At 35.1% G+C, this 21,259-nt stretch overlaps 1 protein-coding gene across 2 annotated transcripts; it reads right to left on the bottom strand.

Annotated features, from left to right (window-relative positions):
• Nucleotides 1-2,110: 2,110 nt before the first annotated feature.
• LOC119838551 (MATH and LRR domain-containing protein PFE0570w-like) lies at nucleotides 2,111-20,650 on the bottom strand. 2 transcript variants are annotated; one of them, XM_038364531.1, is made up of 10 exons: nucleotides 20,401-20,650; nucleotides 14,674-14,727; nucleotides 11,652-13,099; nucleotides 10,005-10,243; nucleotides 8,118-8,592; nucleotides 7,190-7,401; nucleotides 5,977-6,483; nucleotides 4,675-5,277; nucleotides 3,743-4,201; nucleotides 2,111-3,022 (listed from the first exon to the last, which is right to left on the bottom strand). In XM_038364531.1, exons 2-10 carry the CDS (start codon nucleotides 14,688-14,690, stop codon nucleotides 2,852-2,854), a joined length of 4,131 nt encoding a protein of 1,376 aa, XP_038220459.1. In that variant the 5' UTR covers nucleotides 14,691-14,727; nucleotides 20,401-20,650; the 3' UTR covers nucleotides 2,111-2,851. The 2 variants fall into 2 exon arrangements, with proteins under 2 accessions (XP_038220459.1, XP_038220460.1); XM_038364532.1 differs by lacking the exon at nucleotides 5,977-6,483.
• Between the last annotated feature and the right edge of the window lie 609 nt (nucleotides 20,651-21,259).

The following is a 21,259-nucleotide window of genomic DNA, read 5'->3' as shown; positions in this document are numbered from 1 at the left end:
GTAGTTATTCATTACTTTGTTAAATAATAAAGCCCTTTACATATTACTCATTAGTAATTCAACGTCCTTAGTTAAATTTTACGCCATTTCAAAAATAAGTTGGTGGTACTGAAATTTCGACCGCCTCTTTGGTACAGTGATAAAGGCGTGAGCGTAGAATTGGGTTCGATTCCCGGTGGGGACAATAAAATAAAATGTCTCGGTCTGGCAGGACACAGAAGGCTGATCACCTACTTGTGCATAAAGAAAATAGATCAGTGAAACAGATGTATATCATCTGCCCCATACCCCACTAGGGGACGCGGGACTTCACTACTACTGAAATATCGAAGTTTGAATAAGAAAGGTCTACCGACATTTGTTACTTTCAGAGCCAGAAACAGTACAGTTTCGTAGCGGAAAATCATCAACAATGTATGAAATAAACACAGACACAATCCTATCGAGCTTACAAGATTTGCTAGCATCAAAAAAGTTTCGCAAATACGCTGATACACTTGCAAATAAAGCGGCGATCATATACCGTGCAATTCAAGAGGAAATGCACAAGGAATAAGCAATAAAATACATAAATTATAAGCTTCTCAATTTAATTCCTCTAATAATAGTGGTTTCCCTGTGGCTTAGCCCGCGTAGGCAATGGGGAGACATTTCCAAACCCGTTTTCGTGATAAAAACTATGAACTATCCAATGTACTGTAACTGTCCTTTCGATTGTCACAATTTATGTTTGTACAAACATCCTCCAAACCGGTAGAGTTGTTTTAGCGTGTAAGCCTGACAAACAAAATAACATTCACGTTTATGATTTTTTTATGTCACAGCGGGCAACTGGGCTGGTGGTTCGCCTGATGGTAAGCGATCACCGCCGCCCGTGAACAGAGAAGAGGTGTCTCTCGTGCCTCTGCGGATACCATTTTAAAGGGTGAGGGAAAAGCAAATGATTGACGATTGGAAAGAAGGAATGGATTGGGATGGGTGAGGAAAAGGAAGCGAGTGTCCGGCTCCCCTAGTCCATCAGTATAAAAAAAGACCATGCCGCCTCATATTTACTAAAAGGCGGCCTTATTGCTTAAGAGCCGACCGCCTCATTGGTACAGTGGTTAACGCGTGAGCGTAGAACCGAGGGGTCCTGGGTTGAATTCCCGGTGCCGCACAAAAAAAAAATGTGTCGGTCTGGCAGGACACAGAAGTCTGATCACCTACTTGTCCGTAAAGAAAATCGATCAGTGAAACAGATGTACATCATCTGCCCCATCAGCCGACAGGGTCAGCGACAAAGTGAAACAGTAAAGAATAAAATATAACTTTATTGAGATATCTATAATACATAAGTCCGAGATGTACAATCATACAATAAAATAAAATTTAAAATATTTTCTGAATACAGATTATATATATACGTTTTTGCTTATAACACTTTTTTCATTATTTTTAATCTACATCAACATTTTGAGGTGGAAAAATGGTTTAGAGTACAAATGCATTTATATAGTAATTTAAAAATAAAATGAATTTGAATAAAAAAATAAAATAAAAAACTTAAATATCTAAAGTATAAGGAAGACAATTTATGTGCATTTTATAAATTAAAAATATCATATTTATACTAATTAAGATCATAACATTTGCCATAAAATAATATGTTTTGTACTTCTATGCATATAGTAGTTTATTTATACTTATATATAGTCACTTACGACTAGCAGTCCGCCCTGGCTTTGCCCGTGGTTAAAGATAAAGCCTACAGTGCTCAGGGATTACGTACTTACACAAAGTGAATGTTTTTTGAAGTCAGCCCGGTAGTTCCCGAGATTAGCGCGTTCAAACGAGCGAGTAAAGAAAAACATACTTGGTATGTGAAAAGTTAGTATTTAAAAAACTCAGTCTAATGATGAAGCGTTTGATAAATCAATAAATTCAAGTAGTTTTTGAGATATTTAAAACAATTCATCATAATTTCGTCTGATATTTAAATGGCAGCTTGTATTGGCGTTAACAGAAAGAGAAAGAGAAAGAGATAGAGAGAGAGAGAGAGTAAATATAGAAGGCACTAGTGTGCGAGCGAGATAGCATTATACGCACCGCCATTTTTTTTCTTTTCTTTTATAAACCGGAATATAGTAAAGAGAGTTTGTTTGGACGCGCTTATATCAGGAACTATTTCAATTTTAAGTTATTTCACTGTTGAGTGTCATATACACTCTATGTAAGATGTACCACAGGCGAACCCGGGGCGGAATGCTAGTTCTGTAATGGTAATTGGTAACTAGCATATAGTAATTGTAATTTCCATCAATTATAATAAATATGTTTGTTTTAATTCAAACTTTGGACATAAATCGTTAAAATACAATAATTTCATGTCTCGTTATCCTGATTAGGATCGGCAGGATTTAATATTTGTATTACATATACTCTGTATAAGAGCAAGTGAGACAATTTAGTTGAAGTTTTTTTTTCTTTGTTTAAACCTAAGCAAATTTTTTTGTAAATATTTAAATATATATAGACATAGAAAATCATGATAATCAGTTCAGCCGTTCGTAAGATGGGAATGGCTTAACCAACGCATTTATTTACATAAAATCATTAATTCTAAACATGTCACAAACAACCCTGTATATTTTATTTATCATTTATGTATTATGATGTTCTGCTTTCACACCTGATATTAATGAATTTTTGAGCATGAAATAATATGAAGGTTTTAATCGAACTTCAAAACGTAACTCACACAAAAGTCTTTAAGACTTGCAACATTAATATAATGTCAAGTAAAAAAAAAAAAACATTCCCGCCATTTTCCGAATTCCATTTTTAACTGTTTTGTTTTTCTTTTTTAACCGCTTCACCGCAATATAAAGACATCTTCGTGCTCATCAACCGATTTTACATCCAGTATTTGTAGGTTTTCCTGATTTTTCACATGCCTCTTGCCGCGGATATGACTCTGGCGCGTTTTCTTTGGATTCAGCAGCTCTAAGTTGCAGACCAGGCAGTGCAAGGTGTTATCGTTGACCTGGAACATGTAGGACTTATTTTAACACTAAACTAGACCAAATATAGATGAGACCACCTGGGAAGCTGTAGCTTACGCAAAGAATCATCAAAATTGGTTCACTGAGTCGAAAATTTTGGTAACAGAACTAAATTATACAGTTAATGTGGGAGTCGAGCACGCTTCGGCTCGAATTGGGTCAGCTCGCATCGGTTCAGTAACACACAACAGAAAACGTGAAATAGTAGAATGCTACTGTGTTTCGTGCGAGTGGAGAAGCCGGAGGCCCGTGTCCGTTTCCTCACCCTTCCTAGTCCATTCCGTCTTTCCACTTGTCAATCCTCTTCTTATCCCTTATCCCTTAAAAGTGGGCAGTGCTGATCGCTTACGATTAAGGAATCCTTTTCCCACACTGGAATTACTATTCCTTTAAGACCTCATGGTAACACTGAGAATAAATGATGAATATACACAATGCAAACCCGCACTTGGCCAGCGTGGTGGATTATGGCCTGAACCATCATAGGAGGCCTGTGTCCCAGCAGTGGGAACATATATGGGCTGATGATGATGATGATATAGAGCAAAAAAAATCTTTTAACACCATTTTTCTATTGTCTAATTTTTTGTTAGAAATGTGTCACTTTCAAGTCGTTTTTAATTTAAATCACAAGCCGTTTTACACAAAAGAACAAACATACAAACATGCATTTTTTTTTTATTACATTTTATTTCACATACCCTCCTCATTAAAGCTGGCAGATACTGCATTTCGAAATTCCGATCCAATTTCTCCAAATGCGCCGCCATCGCAACATGTTTCAACAGATCACAGGAATCGAAATTAATCTGGCATATGATGCATCGGCGGCCATTTTTATTCCCGGTTATTCCATTCCACGCGTCCCACGACACTTTGAAAGCTTTACCCTTGATGACAATTGTCAAAGTCGTTCGCGCGCTTTTCGCTGTCACTTTGTCATTTTGAAATTCGAAGTGCCACAGGATATTGATTTTCGATTCTTTGTAGAGGTATGGGGCCTCTTTGGCCGTTTCTACTATGTGCCTTCGCAATATGACGTCCGATTGTTTAATTTTGAACGAATCGCTTTCGACGTGTACCGGCCAGTTCAAGTGGTTTTTCAAATGTTTCTTGAATATTAGTACGTTGCATATGGTGCAGTGATAGCCGTTTGAGTTCTAAAATTGTTATGAGTAACATAAAGAGGATTGTAATAGTAAAAAATAATGTAGGGAAGTTTTGAAACTTCGTTATTTACAATACAGGCGATCGTTTGACTTCTGAGAATCATGTTACGAAAATGAGATAGGTTTATTTGTTTGTAAACGTTTACCTAAGCAACTACTATTATCAATTTTTAAAATCATTAAAACTATATTTTTATTTAAGTTCCACTAGCTGTGCCGCGCGCTTTCACCCGCGGTCAATAGCAAGTATATGAATAACGTATGTGCTAATTTGCTATTAAACTACATCACTTCCAGCTACCATCAAAAACCGATCACTGATTTTCATGTGATAGAGGATAAAAAATACAACCATACATCCTCAAAAAAAAAATTTATCAAATTCGCTGCACCCAATAAATTTGAGCACCACCTTTTTTGAAGTCGGTAAAATAGCAATACAACCAAACTCACAACCGACTCACCTGCCGAATCAAATGTTTGCTGTACTCATCCAAATATTTATATTCATTCATATTTTTCAAATGTTCAAATCCCTTCACGTGACTGCCCACATCAATAACATTATTAGAACACACGAAACAAAATCGTGTACCATCGCCCATTCCAACCAAACTATTAAACGCAGTTATAGACACGGGTATATTGTAATTTTTTATAACTAAAATAACATTTTCCTCTTCTTCGAAATCATCCACGTCGCTTGAATCCGAATCATTTTCATACCAATTGTTTAAATCATTCAAATCCGGCTGATTTACATCAATCGCATTCGATTGATTGCTATTCAATGCATCTTTGTTATCTCTTGCACGATCGTTCGGTACATTTTCATCGCATTGATTTAAATCACTCTGATGCAATTTTGATGTATTTGATTGATTGTTGCTGATTGGATTTGAATAAGTTAATGCGTTTGATTTGATGGCAATTTTCATGTTGATATTGATGTTTAGGGCTTTATTTAATAATGTAACATGCATTCTATCTTGTATGTGGTTGGTGAGATTCCAATTTTTTAATGGTATTAAATTATTGCATATGGTACAGTGCATTCCCTCTGGAACCTATAGGAATAATTTCAAATATTAATTACACAAATACTATAAATCTGAAAGTTTGTTGGTTTGAATGTTTGTCCGTCAATCGCGTTGAAACTACTGAACGGATTTTGATAAAATTTTGTATACATACAGGGTATGACTTGGGTGATGGGATACTTTTAATCCCGATTGAATGCTCCCTTGGGATAAAACAGGAATCTTGATCCGGGCAGAGCCGGGACGAGCGTCTAGTATGTAATATGATTATTTCCAACAAGGAAGATCACCAACATCCCTTCGGGAGGGAGATACTACTTTATTTCTAAAATTAGCCCCATTTTAGAATTGAATTAGTATATCCTAGTGACAACTATCACAAAAAGCATCAGATTCAATTCTTCATTATGTTTAAAAAGCGAAGTTACTAGACGTTCATGGGTGGTAGAGATCGCTCACGATTTAAGAAATTTTAACGGATTTAAATACCGCAATTGCAGACTTATTGACTGATTTTAAATGCCATTTCATTATATTAATAATGCCGACATTGACGGCGATGTGGTTATTAAAAATATTTCAACAGACAAACATTTTCAACTGTAAAATCACGCTAATAAAAAAAACAGCTCTCATATTAGTTACACATAAGTTGTTCACTTGTTTTATACAATAAAATGGAAAAAAAAAATTTATGTTGAAATTAAAATAAAAAAAAAAACTTACTAATCTAAACAAGTTCACCCCAAATTCAATGAGAAACGGAAACATTTTTAACATATAAATGTGCCTATAATCAATTAAATGTTCAGTTATTTGATTTCTTGCTATCGCCATTCGACAGACACCGCAATAATATCCGGATGTCGCGACAAAAATAACGTTATACGACAATACCGGTATTTTTATGTTAAAACCGAAAAGTTGCACTATTATTTCGTTATCGGTTACTCGAATATCGGTACGTGCATCGTTATTAATGTCGTTATTCATATTTTCTTCGGGAGTGTTTGTTCTGTTGGCCATTTTGTCATTTCCGTTATCAACGTTTCCGTTATGGTCGTTTCCGTTAGCATTAGAAGGGAGTTCTTTAGCTACAGAACTTGCCGTGTTATTTGTCGTGTTTGTTTGATTTTGATTTGTTTTTGTATGTTGTTTTTCTATATGATTTGTGACATCGTTATGTAATAGTAAGTTATTACAATGTATACAATGGCAGAATTTATCATCAACCTAAAATGGGAAAGAAAAAATAAAAAAAATAAAAATTATAATAACATAATAAAAAGTTAATTAAATGTAACTAAAAGAAGATACATTAAATAGTAGAGTAACGAATAGCATATTTTGTAGGTTAGGTAACTCCAACATATTAAAAACTTATAGAAATTAAAGACTTTAACGGATTTTTAATGCGATTTATTCATTATATTATTAACCCGACGTTTTGAACACTTTACAGCGAGCGTGGTGACCACGTTTGCTTAATAATATAATGAATAAATCGCGTTCCATTCATTAAAAAGTCTTTAGTTTCTAAATGTATAATACTCGCGTAAAATCAAACACAAGAAAATACTAAAATAAAAACTGTCAAATGCTAGTCCAACTCGCGATATGGTTTCACGTAAATAAGCTATAAAAAGAGCTGGAAAAAACTTGGTCACCCATCCAATTTACGACCGTAGCGACCGTTGCTTAATCTTGATATTAATATTATTATTTGTTACAGCGGCAACAGTCTTGAACTACATATGTATCACGGTTCATGAGATACAACCTAGTGATAGACAGACGGACAGCGAAGTCTCAGCAATAGGATCCCGTTATAACCTTTGGGTATAACCGCGAAAGAATTAAAACTTCCTATACCAAACAAAGTAAATTTTGATACAAATGAACATTAAAATATGCACGAATCAAACTCGAACCCACTTACCTTCCTCACTAAAAATTCCTCGCATGTTTCAACAACGTCACACGATTTCAACCTCGATACGTGTCTATCACTCGTACAGTGGCTGATCAAAGTTGATCCGTTGTTTGCCACGTGCTCCTTGCAAGCCATGCAATAGAATTTACTTTTCAAGCTCAATATCATGTTCCACGAGTAGAAATCGATTTTGTATTGACGACCCTTGACTTTGACAGCTGAAAAAACGTAAAATAGTAAGTGAATTTCTTAATGTAGGAGTCGAGCACGCTTCGGCACGAATTGGGCCAGCACGCGCCGGGGAAGTACCACACCCCCACAGCAGACCGGCGTGAAATGGTAGCGTGCTACTGTTATTATATTATACATGTAAATGACTCGCTCTATCTATAAAAAAATCGCATCAAAATCCACTGCGTAGTTTTAAAGATCTTATATCCTATCCTCCTACTATATATCCTACTAATGTTATAAATGCGAAAGTTTGTAAGGATGTGCGTGTGTGTTTGTTGCTGTATGACGCAAAAACCAGTGAACCGATTGCAATGAAAAATGAATTACGCGGGTGAAACCGTGGGGCGCAGCTAGTTGGTTATAGCTTTGTGCCATCGTTAAACATTTCTTTACAAAAAAAGTTGCCTTGAAGAGATTGCTCTTGAGCAATAAGGCCGCCTTTTAGTATATATGTGCCGCAGGGTCTTTCTTTATATTGACAATTTATTCTTCTTCTTTTTTTTTTTGGTGATATGATATATTATTTATTGGCGTTATTTTCTTAGTTATTACGGTTTTTTTAACACGCTTTTATAAGCTTCACTTGTGTTTTATATGTAATCGACTCCCTTAGACTTGATTTAGAGTTAAGACCCTCTTTAAACATTGAATATAACGTAGTAACATTTACTGCCTGCATAATAATCTATACAATACTTACACACGGGCTTCGGAATAATGGTCGTTGATTTCTTAGCCATTGACGCGTACGATACACCACTCACTGGCAGGCGAGCTTCAATTCCGTTATCCCCATTTCCGTTATCGACAGAATTTCCGTTATCGACAGAATTTCCGTTATCGACAGAATTTCCGTTATCCCCGTTTACATCACCTGCACTTCCGTTTCTCTCGCCAATATTTCCTTTATTCGAACATTTCGCTTTTGTCACTCCAACGCTATCCACGCATCCCTCAAAATCGTATCTGTCAAAACTATCTTGACAGCCGAATGCGTCATGTTTGGTTTTGCTGTACGCAGTGTTTGAATGAACTTTTAGGTCATCTATTAGTGATTTTTTTGTATCGATCGCATGATCCAAGTTCTGTTTATGACTTTCGCTATTATAATGCTCATATTCATCATACATTGGGAACAATTCGTTGCAAACACCACAATGATATTGTTCGTTGATCTGTAATTCAATTATTAAATTATTGTAATTTAACGCTTGATTTGATGGGACTGGTCGAGGCCCGTGAATTTGTTCGCTGTATACGAGGATACCGATTCTTAATATACCTATAATTAGCGGAAAACTAGAAACAATTATCTGGACTTAATAATATAAAAGTGTAAAGTGGACTTGGACACGCGTTACCCTGCGTAAAATTTATACGATTTACAGATTATAATGGTAACTTACAATAATTCATATTAATCCTAATATTATTAATTTTTTTTTATGTCATAGGGGGCAACTGAGCTGGGGGTTCACCTGATGGTAAGCATCACCACTGCCCATGAACATTCGCAAAGATAGCTTTTATAAGGGGTAAGGGAAAAGGAAAGGATTAACGACAGGAAAGAAGAAATGGACTGGAAGGGGTGAGGAAAAGGAAACGGGCCTCCGGCTCCCCCACCGTACGTAAATGCAAACTTTTTCAAGTTTTCATATACCCATATGTTTGTCACTCTTTCACGCGGAAATACTAAACGGATTTGAAAGAAACTTTATAATAATATATGGAAATACTTTTGCCCTTTTTCACTTGCTTGCGTTTTTCTAAATATGCATAACTCAAAGGTGACTGACTGACTGACATGGTGATCTATCAAGGCACAGCCCAAGCCACTGGACGTATCGGGCTGACATTTGGCATGCAGATAGATTTTTTTTTATGTCACAGTCAGCAATAGAGCTGGTAGGACGCCTGGTGGTAAGCGCTACAACCGCCCATGAACATTTGGAGAGACATAAGGTCCATTGCAGATCTTACGCCTCTATAATTGGATTGCCGACTTTTTGGGAAGGGATTAAGAAATGATTGGCGATAGAAATGAAGCAAAGGACTGGGAAGGGTAAGGAAAAGAATATGGGCCTCCGGCTCCCCCACTCACCGAACAAAGCACAGCGGATTGCTATTTCACGCCGGTCTTCTGTGGGGGTGTGGTACTTCCCCGGCGCGAGCTGGCCCAATTCGTGCAGAAACGTGCTCGACTACCACATATGAAATGATGTTATAACCAAGTCGTCCGATAAAAAGGATTTTGAAAAATTCTACCCCCCAGGGATAAAATAGGGGATGAAAGTGTGTACCATGAAAATTTATTAAGACCGGGCGGACGAAGCTGCGGGCAACAGCTAGCATATTATAAATGGAAAGTCTATCTCGCTTTCACGGCTAAATTAAATCACCGATTTGGGTGAAATTTAGAAGGATACTAGATCCATACAAAAGAGATTCCTGTGACCTTGTCACTAAGACCTCACTCCGTTTGTCCGTATGTATTTATCTATCTCTAAAGTTAAATATAGGCGATGACAGTTATTGCTTCCGGCTTCATTCCAAGTGAAACCGATACAAAGCTAGTATACACACTTACCAAACGCGTAATGCTGATTTCAAATTTCTTAATCGGCTTGCATTGGTCTAGATTTTTAATATGAATGTATGTCTTTATGTGTTCCAACGGACTGACGGGTAAAGAGCAAACGCAGCACCAATGCATTCCGTTGGAATTTATGATTGTGTTCCACTGATATTCCGATAGAATTATTGTGGAATTGAAGACAATTCCATGTCTTGTTTTTTTCATTGTGAGGAATGTGGTATACTCGGTATCTGAAAAGACAGGAAAATATTTTTTTAATTAGCTTAACTAAAGTCCTCGGAAGTGGTAAAGTTTTCGTGTACCTTTGTTCTATTACTGAGGGCTAATCACCTACATGCCTTTCCTTATCCTTATCCTTTCCTTTATTATCCTAATTAATCGTTTTTATGCGCTAAAATATCATTTCAAGTCGCAAATCTAATTGTAATTAACATACTTTCACTAAAGTATGTTAATTACAATTAGATTTTCTGACGAATGACGACTTCGATTCTGACGAAACGACGATGTGAAGGACTTTACTAAGTCCCGTGTCCCCCAGTGGGGTATGGGACAGATGACATACATCTGTTTTACTGATGGATTTTCTTTATGGACTAGTAGGTGATCAGCCTTCTGTGTCCCTCCAGACGGAGACATTTTTTTTTTGTCCCTACCGGGCATCAAACCCAGGACCTCTTGGTTCTACGCTCACGCATTAACCACTGTCGAGGCGGCCAGAAAGCCTATTAAAGCATTAATGAATCAAGGAGGCGGTCAAAATCAATTGCATATACTTTAGGCCTCTGCAAATGGCCTAACGATTCTGCAAATGTTCGTGGGCGGTGGTAGCGCTTACCATCAGGCGACCCACCTGGAAATACAATGTCCATACCCCAAAAGAGGACATGATATTTCATTTATAATACTTATAGCAATTATCAAAGTCACTGAAGGCGTCACAAATATATATTTCTACTAGCTGCACGTCTTGTATTTTATCGTAATTAAAATAATATAAACTATCCTATCTCTCAAGTTGGATCGAACTGCACATGGTGTGCGAATTTTATTATAATCGGTTAAGTGGTTTAGGAGTCCATTGAGGACAAACATTGTGACACGATTTTTATATATATATATATATATAGAAAGGACAGGGACTTTAATAATAGCACTCTCTTATTTAAAGTAAATAAAGAAGAAATATTTGTTTTTGTATGTATGTTTGTAATGTTAGTAAAACCCTACAAGAAAGATCTCTTGTGTTTGATTTTAGGCGAGTATTATACATTTAGAAATAAAAGACTTTTTAACGAAATTGAAACGCGATTTATTCATTATATTATTTAACGTGACCACGCTCGCTGCAAAATGTTCGAAACATCGGGTAAAAATATAATGAATAAATCGCGTTTAAAATCCGTTTAAAAATCTTAAAATTTCTAAAAGACACATCTCGGTAATTCATTTTTATTTATACTGGAACTAGTCTATTCCCTGGCTTCGCTCGGTTTGCACGATTAAAAAAAAACAGCTTTTACTAATCAATATGGTCTTACAAGAAAATGGTTATGTTTTAAATCGAACGAGCAGTTTTCGAGGTATATGGTAACAAACAAAAAATACTTTTATAACATTAGTCTAGATACTACATACCTTCATTGTCGCTTTCAGATTCCGTATCTGTAATAACTTCAAATTCCACGACTTCATCACCATAATCCACCTTTTCTACAAATCTTTCACCATTTATATTAAAAATGGTGCATGTTCGAGTGTTCTCAGTAAACATCCATCTATTGGGCATCAAATTTCTGTGAATGAGAAACCGACTATCTATTTCATCTCTGTTTGTTTCCGTTGCACAAGATCTATTTTCATAAGTTTCTTGTGTTATAATTTCCGTAACGGAAGTATTTTCTTCGTTTGTTTCTTCAATGTTAGTTTCCGTTATACAAGTGTTCGTTTTGTATGTTTCTTGCTTATTCGTTTCCATTACGCGAGTGTCTTTCTCGTCTGTTTCTTGTATGTTAGTTTCAGTTATGTAAGTATTATTATTATATGTTTCTTGTTTGTTCATTTCCGTTACGGAATATTTCTTTTTATCTGTTTCTTGTACATTAACTTCCGTTATGTAAGTATTGTTATTGTATGTTTCTTGTTTATTCGTTTCCGTTACGGAAGCATATTTGTCTTTTTCTTGAACATCAGCTTCCGTTATGGAAGTATTTTTCTCTATTTCTTTTACATTAGCTGCTGTTGTGTAAGGTTTGTTTGTATATGTTTCTTGTTTATTCATTTCCGTTACGGAAGCATTTTTTCCGTTTGTTTCTTGTATGTTATCTTCCTTTACATAAGCATTGTTACTATCTGTTTCTTTGAAGTTTGTTTCGCAATGCTTATTTCTATATATTTTTCCTCTATTGGTTTTAGTTAAAATAGTATTTTTTCTATCTGTTTCTTGTATGTTACTTTTCTTTACGGAAGAATTTTGCGTATCTGTTTCTTGTCCATTTGATTCCGTTGTATAAGACTTATCTATATCAATTTTTTCTTCGTTAGTTTTCTTTATGCAAGGCTCGTTTGTAGTTATGTCTTGTCCATCTGTTTCCATTCTATAAGACTTCTGGTTATCTGTTTTTCCTGTGTTATTTTCCGTTATACAATGCTCGATTGTATCAATATCTTGTCTATTTGTTTCCATTACGCAAGGCTTATTTCGATCTGCTTCTTGTGTGTCAGTTTCCGTTGTACTAGGATTCTTTCCGTTAACTTCGTTTTGTTCATTACATTCATCCAGAATCAATCTGGAATTCTCTTTGGTCTTAGAATTGGATCTCTTGAAAACACGAGTCCTTTGTATACATTTATTGATTGGCATTTGGGGCGGGTTCTCTGTCTGTATATCATTTGGTATATCGTCTATATGTTCATTTTCAGGTGTTACGCTTCGTTTGAACACTTTAGGAGAGGTGTTTCTCACAATTTTTAACCGTTGATTGTGGCGGGTTGTGTTATGTGGTTTCATGTTGGGATCGACCTTCAATTCCGAGTTTGGGTCACCTCTTTCATCTGCAATATCATTTGGCTTTTCCTTCTTAGTCCTGAAATAAACATAACATGGAATTATAAACGGCTACTTAAGCAACGTTGCCATAAAGAAAGGAGGGGTCTCAATTCGACTGCATTTGTTTTGGTCGTGTCACTATAACTCCGTGGTTTACTAATCAACATCATCAGCCCATACAAGTTCCCACTGCTGGGAGACAGGCCTCCTATGAGGGTTCAGGCCATAATCCAGCACGCTGGCCAAGTGCAGGTTGGCAGATGTCACATGTCGTCGAACTTTTGATTCAAGGACATGCCGGTTTCCTCACGATGTTTTCCTTCACCGTTTTAAGCAGTGGTTTACTAATCAATTCACGCTATTTTGAGTTTGATAGGATATTATTGCCATTTGGTCCTATTCCATCCGCAGAAACGTTCATGACCTTGCCTTTCACCGGTCAAAAGAAACAATCAGCTTTAGAACAACATTAAACTAAACTTTATGTCAAATTCTCTGCGGTTTTTCCATAGAGATACTTACTGGATATTTTCACGGAAGATGTATATTTATGATACCATTAACTGCAACTAAAAAAACGATTAGCCCTCATAAAATTTATTTTATGAGGGTTTTAAGAGAAATTATAAGATTATCTGTAACTGGCCCTATTTTCTTCTTAACGTAAAGCACTATATTATACACTAGCGGTCCGCCCCGGCTTCACCCGTGTCACATATACAGCCTATAGCCTTCCTCAAAGAATGGGCTATCTAACACTGAAAGAATTTTTCATATCGGACCAGTAGTTTCTAAGACAAAAAAAACAAACTCTTCAGATTTATAATATTAGTATTAGTTTATGTACAATACTTGGCAAGTCAACTGATACCAAAATTCCTAATAATGTGGACTAATTAAACTTAACCTTCATTAAATGTTTATCGTTGATAAAAATAACGTTGTTAAACAATCGTTAGGTAAATATCATTATGCTAAGTGGAACGGATTATTATTTTTTTTTAATAAAAAACTAAATCACCAACTAAAATTTTACTATTACACATAATTCAAATTTAAATTATATACCACATGGGAGGCCACAGGTTTCTTTTTTATTTGATAGCTGATTATCAAATAAAAAAGAAACCTCAAGAATGATTTTCCCAATACGAAAGTTTTAAAGGCAGCAAACCCAAAATACAATAGCATTAAACCTTTTATAAATTGGTAAACTTTTATAATAAACTGACTGCGGCCCGCGGTTTCACCCGCGTAAGTCTGTATCCTGTAGGGATATCGGGATAAAAAGGAGCCTTTATGTTATTCCAGTTGTCCACCAATCTCCGTACTAAATTTCAATGCAATCGGTTCTGTGTATTTTATCCTACTAATATTATAAATGCGAAAGTTTCTAAGGATGCGTGTGTGTTTGTTGCTCTTTCACGCAAAAACTGCTGAACCGATTGTAATGAAATTTGGTACGCAGACCGCTGGATATCTAGAATAACATATAGGCAACTTTTTATCTCGATATTCCAACGGGATACGGACTTACGCGGGTGAAGCCGCGGGGCGCAGCTAGCAGGCAATAAATTTATTCTTTCTTTCTATACATAGAATAGTACTTACGTAAGTGAGAGCCCCATTATTTACAAACGGCGTCGATAAGCGGTGGCACAGGAACTGAAATGTAATATTTTTGTTCTGTTAATGCATTTGTAACATATTGCATTGATGCATTTGTATTATAATGATTTTTTTTACTGTCATATTGCTTCTATGCCTATATAAATTATTGAATAATGAGATAGACTGTCCATCACTGTTGTCACAAATTGGCTTCAATGTGCTTATCGGCACTATACTGGTCAGGCTTAGTACTTTTTGCCCAATTTACGTGAAATTTTCAAAAAATAAATATGGTTCGAACTCCCCATTGCAACTTATGTTAAAATTATATAATAGAATGTTTACCGTCGATTGTAACACTGATGTTCATTTGTCTAAATTGAGCTTGTTCAAGAAGCAAATTTTGAATGCCTTAAGCTAATTATATTAAATTTCAATATTTGTAGTTGTATATCAAATGTTTATTTTTATTTTAAATGCTGGTAAAGCTGTGCCTACCTGTAATTTAGATACATAAGTACTAAATGTGTTGATGTATATTTTAATGTTTTAATAGTTTTAACAAGAAATTATGTATCTAGTTGGTAAGCCTTTATTTAAATAAATAAATATATAAATAGCGGGCAACTTAGCTGGTAGTTCGCCTAATGGTAAACGATCACCACCACCCATGAACATTCGCAGAAACTCAGACCTCTGAGAATGCGCTGCCCGCTTAAGGGATAAGGAAAGGATTGATGACTGGAAAGAAGGAATGGACTGGGAAGGGCTAGGAGATGGAAATAGGCGTGGTGGCCATGATTAGGAACTGATAACCTTCGCTTGCTACGCTTGGTCAAAGGAAATTCCTAGATGATTCAGCATTTAAGTGTTGTGGTAAGATTATGGCCTCTATGGTAAGACTGTGGCCTCAATGACATGATTTCCAGACAATTATATACGAGAAAAACCATTCCATGTATATGAAAAATCATACATCGTATTTATACTAATATTATAAAGCTGAAAAGTTTGTCAGTTTGAACGCACTAATCTCGGGAACTACTGGTCCGATTTCAAAAATTCTTTCAGTGTTAGATAGCCCATTTATTGAGGAAGGCTATCGGCTATATATGTATCACGGGCGAAGCCGGGGCTGACCACTAGTGTAAAATATAACGTAAAAGAAAGAAACATACAGAATTTTTTATATATAAACTAGCTGTGACCCGCGGTTGAAACCGCGTAAGCGTGCTGCGTAACCGTATCCCGTAGGAATATCGGTATAAAAAGTGCCTATGTGTTATTTCAGTTGTCCAGCTCTCTACGAAGCAAAATAGTATTGTTATTCACCAATAGATGTCAGGAAAAAAATAACACGAAAAAAACACGAATATGAAATTTTCTAAAAAAAAATTCCTAGCTAGATCGATTTATCGCCCCCGAAACCCCCTGTATTAACTGTAACCCCCCGATTCCGAGATTCCAATTATATATATATATATATATATATATATATATATATATATATATATATATATATATACAAGAATTGCTCGTTTAAAGGTATAAGATTTTGTAAGTATGTATGTTTCTTACACATTCACGCGAAAACAGCTCATCATAATTGTATGAAATTTGTTACAGAGATAGATTAGTGTGGATTAGGACATAGGCTGCTTTTTAATCAGTTACGCAAGAGACGCCGCGAGTTACAGCTAGCATCATCATCATCAGCCCATATATGTTCCCACTGCTGGGACACAGGCCTCCTATGAGGGTTCAGGCCATAATCCACCACGCTGGCCAAGTGCGGGTTGGCAGATGTCACATGTCGTCGAACTTTTGATTCTCGGACATGTCGGTTTCCTCACGATGTTTTCCTTCACCGTTTTAAGCAGTGGTGATGTTATCTACATGCGCAGATAAATTGAAAAATCAATTTATTTCTTGCACGCTCGCCCGGTCTCGAACCCCGACTTATCGATTTTGAAGTCCGAGGTTCTCACCACTGAGCCACCACTGCACTCACAGCTAGCATGCTATAATGAAAACTTTCTCGTTTGTAAATTCAGTAGGATTGTCTGATAAGTATGTATAAGAAGCAGCTGACAGTGCCCGTGGTAGTTAAATATTCTGCGTCACTCATGTGTAAGAATTCTCGAAATTCCTTCATTAGTTCCTGAGATAAGCGCGTACAAACAAACTAACTTTAGCTTTACATTATTATATTAATATCTGCGCCCCGCGGTTTCACCCGCGTAAGTCTGTATCCCGTAGGAATATCGGGATAAATGCCTATGTGTTATTTAAGCTATCCAGCTATCTGCGTACCGAATTTCATTGCAATATGTTCAATAGCTTTTGCGTCAAAGAGTAACAAACATTCACACTTACAAACTTTCGCGTTTATAATATTAGGAGGATAGATATGTATAAATTAGAATAGGAAAACTTTGTAACCCATAGTGATACGATTGTCCTTACAATAATAGGCTACCTTACTTAAATATTCATTGATTCAATCAATAGCCACTCAAACATAATGCGAAATCCAACGTTATAGTATAAAGCTATAGAGTTTATTTTTGATCACGAACTGAGGAACTTCTGAACTGTTTTAAAAATTATTTTACCATTTGATGTTTGTGGTCCCGAAGGCAATCTATATATATATATATATATATATATATATATATATATATATATATATATATATATATATATATATATATATATATATATATATATATATATATTTATATATATAAATGAATCCCTATTTCCCTTGGCTGACACGTGAACGGCTGGACCGATTATTGCAATGAAATTTAGTACGTAGACAGCTGGACAACTGGAATAATAACTTTTTATTCCGATATTCCTACGGGATACGGACTTACGCGGTTGAAACCGCAGGGCGCAGCTAGTAGGCTATATATGTACCACAGATGAAACCGGGGCGAGCAACTTGTAAGTTATAATTTATGGATGTAGCACGGACGAAGCCGAAACCTACCGCTAGTATCGACAAATACATATCTATTAGGACAATAACAATATCACTACATAGTATAAGATAAAGTCGCTTTCTGTCCCTATATCATCAAATCTTTAAAACTGTACAACAGATTTTGATGGGTTTTTTTAAATAGATAGAATGATTTAAGAGAAAGCCCTATATGTATAATAACATTATCAAACTACTCTGATTTTAACGCGTACAAAAGCTAGTATTAAATAAACTAAATATATAGTAGAGATTTAACTTAAAAAAAATTAATAATTAATTAATGAAATGAAAAGTTCTTTATTGTACACCATAAAAACTACAATTATAAAAGACAATAGTTAACTTAAAATGTACAGAGGGCGGTCTTATCGCTATAAGCGATCTCTCCCAGGCAAACCGGAAGAGAGGATAAAAAGTAAGGTGCAATACAATTATTGAAATTGTATCAAATAGTTTAAAACATTCCCCATTAGATCAGTTTCCATTAGGTCCAAAATGCTGCCAGTTACAATAAATTTTTAATTCATTTTAAAACTCCTAATTAGTTTTTAATTTCCATGTATATTTGTGGCAGATAAAACATGCTATTTGTTACAACTCTTTCCGTAATTAGCACCAGTAAGACTATTCACCGAATCCCTATTAGAACTGGAATCAACTAAGTTTACTTATAACTTTTTTTCATATATGAATGCATATAAGCCATTGTTTCACTGACCTTATATTAAGATTGAACATGCTTTAAATTTGATTTCATTTACCTAGACCTAAACCTGAGCTTTTGCCTGCATAGTAGCAAGAAAGATACACCTGTAGCTTTCTTTGCATATTACCATTCCCATGGCATTACCGGAATAAAAACTTTCCTATATTCATCTCCTGGTCCTAATCTACCTCAGCACAAATTTTCAGCCAAATCGGTTAATCGATTTTTGAGTTATAAATAGTATAACTAACACCTATTAAATAAAATAATGCTTGTAATTGAATATTAGTCAAAACTAGTTCTTGCTGTAAGACTGTCTTATTTGCAGACTGAGAGAGCCTTTAAAAAAGTGAAGTCCCATGTCCACCAGTTGGGTATGGGGCAGATGATATACATCTGTTTCACTGATCGATTTTCTGTATGGATAAGAAGGTGATCAGCCGTCTGTATCCTGCCAGACTGTATGGGGCAAATGGTATACATCTGTTTCACTGATCGATTTTCTGTACGGACGAGAAGGTGATCAGCCTTCTGTATCCTGCTAGACCGAGTCATTACTTTTTTTTTGTGCGTCCCACTGAAAATTTAAAATAGAATCCTTTGGTTCTACGCCTACGAGTTAACCACTGTACCAAGGAGATGGTCAGAGAACCTATTATAGCATTAATGAATAAATAGAAGAAGAATTTCCAGGGAATGTTGTAGCTTAACAATCAGTGGGCAATTTTTAGGCATCACTGTAAAGTACATATGTAAAATTAGTTAAAAACTTCGCATAATTTTAAACAATCAACTACAGAGTTTCTAATAATAAAAATAATAGAGTAGAGTTTCTTGCCCGCACTTCTCTTTAGAAGCTGTCCTAAGCGGTTGTAAATAAAACTGTCACAATTCAAAAGTGCTTACATAAGAATTCTTTTGAATAAATAAATGTTGAAATGTTTGAGTTTAAAATTGCCTTATCAGCAAGTGACTCAGTTAAAACTGTTTTATTTTGGTCCTTATTGGTTTTTAATTGAGTAGATTCCCAAAAGTTCTATCTCAAAACAGTTCACAATTGACTTAACAGATTTTTTGCTTTGTTTATGGCAAACCTAGTTTCATACTATGACTATGTTTACAAGGCAGTATGTGAACATAAACGTAAACTTGTTTCAATTGTAATTAAAAAATGTAAGACTGAATAATAATAAAAGACAATTTTGCTGAGAAAATATGGGAAAATAAGTACATAGGAGTATAATAGCTGTTTATTGGTACTGGCTTTATGAATTAGATTGAACTACTCAATTTTTTTGCTTTGCTTTATTCTCGTTTTAACAACGGCTTCTACTAAAATTTGTTCCAAGGATAAACAGGTTTTTGAGGTAATTTATGAACAAGTAAACAGAGATTTATTTTAGTCATTCAATAAATAATCCAAGAGATGTGACAACACATTGATTTATACTAGTAATGCCCTATCATAGAATATTTAGTTTACATGAATAATGTAGCCAAGTTCTGTTAACATATTAATAAAATGGAACATTAAATAGCACTTACTTATAGAAGGCATCTTGAAGTTGAATATAATACATTTAAAATTAAAACAAAAATTCCTATTTGATAATAACACCTGCTTTCAAAATAAATTATTAACTTGAATAATATAAGTTTTTCAGTAGGGTAGTTGGTAATTTTTGCCCTGTCAAAAAGATTTTTCATTACATCAACACTGTTTAACAAATATTATGAATTCCATTATTAAAATGGCTAACGAAAAGAGAAATATTAGCATTCCTTCTAATTCATATCAGTTCATTTTATTTTTTAATACTAAATGTGCCTGGTGCAAAAAAGTTTATATATATTTACGGTTTAATAACCGTGTTCAATGATTGATAAGATATTAAAGTACGATTAATTAAATAAAAATTTATTGCTGTTATTGATCTGATTTCAAGAGCAACGTCATTTATTATATTCGCAACTGCATGATAATATTTAATTTGCATAGCCATAAAATAGAAATATAATGAAAACTTACAATTTGGGATTCGGGTTTCAAAAAGAGAACGCTAATAATCACAACAAACACCACTTGTTAAATGCAAATCACAAAGATATTTCTAGAAATAATACAAACAACAGGAAATCATTGAACATTAACTATTTCGAATCTATCATTCAGTGAATGATAAAAATTTTATGTTTTTGTTTGGATGCAAAATGCAACAAGTGCAGGCGGGTGCACCGTAAAGTGCACTATGCAAAATGCAACTTGACAGTTGAAGTTGATTAAGTATATACATTCTTAAAACTATGGATGTCACTTAAAAGTTTCAGGAAATTAAGTACTGATAATCTGTTTCGGGGATTTCCGTTAAACAATATCATAATTTAATAATTACCAGTAAAAAAAAATTATGTTAACGAATTTTTGTACTTTTAATGTATTATACTAGCGATCCGCCCCGGCATCGCCCTTGGCACGTATATAACTTAAAGCCGTCCTCAATAAAAGGGCTATCTAAAACTGAAAAAATTTTTCAAATCGGATCAGTAGTTCCTGAGATTATTGCGTTCAAACAAACAAACAAACTCTTCAGATTTTTAATATATATAGCTGCGCCCCGCGGTTTCACCCGCGTAACTTAGTATCCCGTAGGAATATCGGGATAAAAATATGTTATTCCGGTTGCCTACGTACAAAATTTCATTGCAATCGGTTCAGTAGTTTTTGCGTAAAAGAGCAACAAACACACACACATCGTTGCAAACTTTCGCATTTATAATATTAGTAGGAAGGAATTTCGTTAATCTTTTTGAGTTTGAAAATCATCTCGCTAAAATGTCGCAGGCGCCAATCAAGACATTAACATGGGAATACATTTTTTCTGTTCTAA

Source organism: Zerene cesonia, unplaced genomic scaffold (assembly GCF_012273895.1).
Source record: "Zerene cesonia ecotype Mississippi unplaced genomic scaffold, Zerene_cesonia_1.1 Zces_u003, whole genome shotgun sequence".
Taxonomy (NCBI): domain Eukaryota; kingdom Metazoa; phylum Arthropoda; class Insecta; order Lepidoptera; family Pieridae; genus Zerene; species Zerene cesonia.
The sequence above is the reverse complement of the archived record's forward strand: the minus strand, read 5'-3'. Positions and strand labels throughout refer to the sequence as shown.

Bases quoted from the DNA above. Each gene is read 5' to 3' on its own strand.
- LOC119838551 (XM_038364531.1), bottom strand. The intron at 10,244-11,651 runs GTATGTAGTATC...CTGTCTTTTCAG, and splicing joins ATCTGAAAGCGACAATGAAG to ATACCGAGTATACCACATTC. The intron at 8,593-10,004 runs GTAAGTGTGTAT...ATTGAATTACAG, and splicing joins AAATCAGCATTACGCGTTTG to ATCAACGAACAATATCATTG.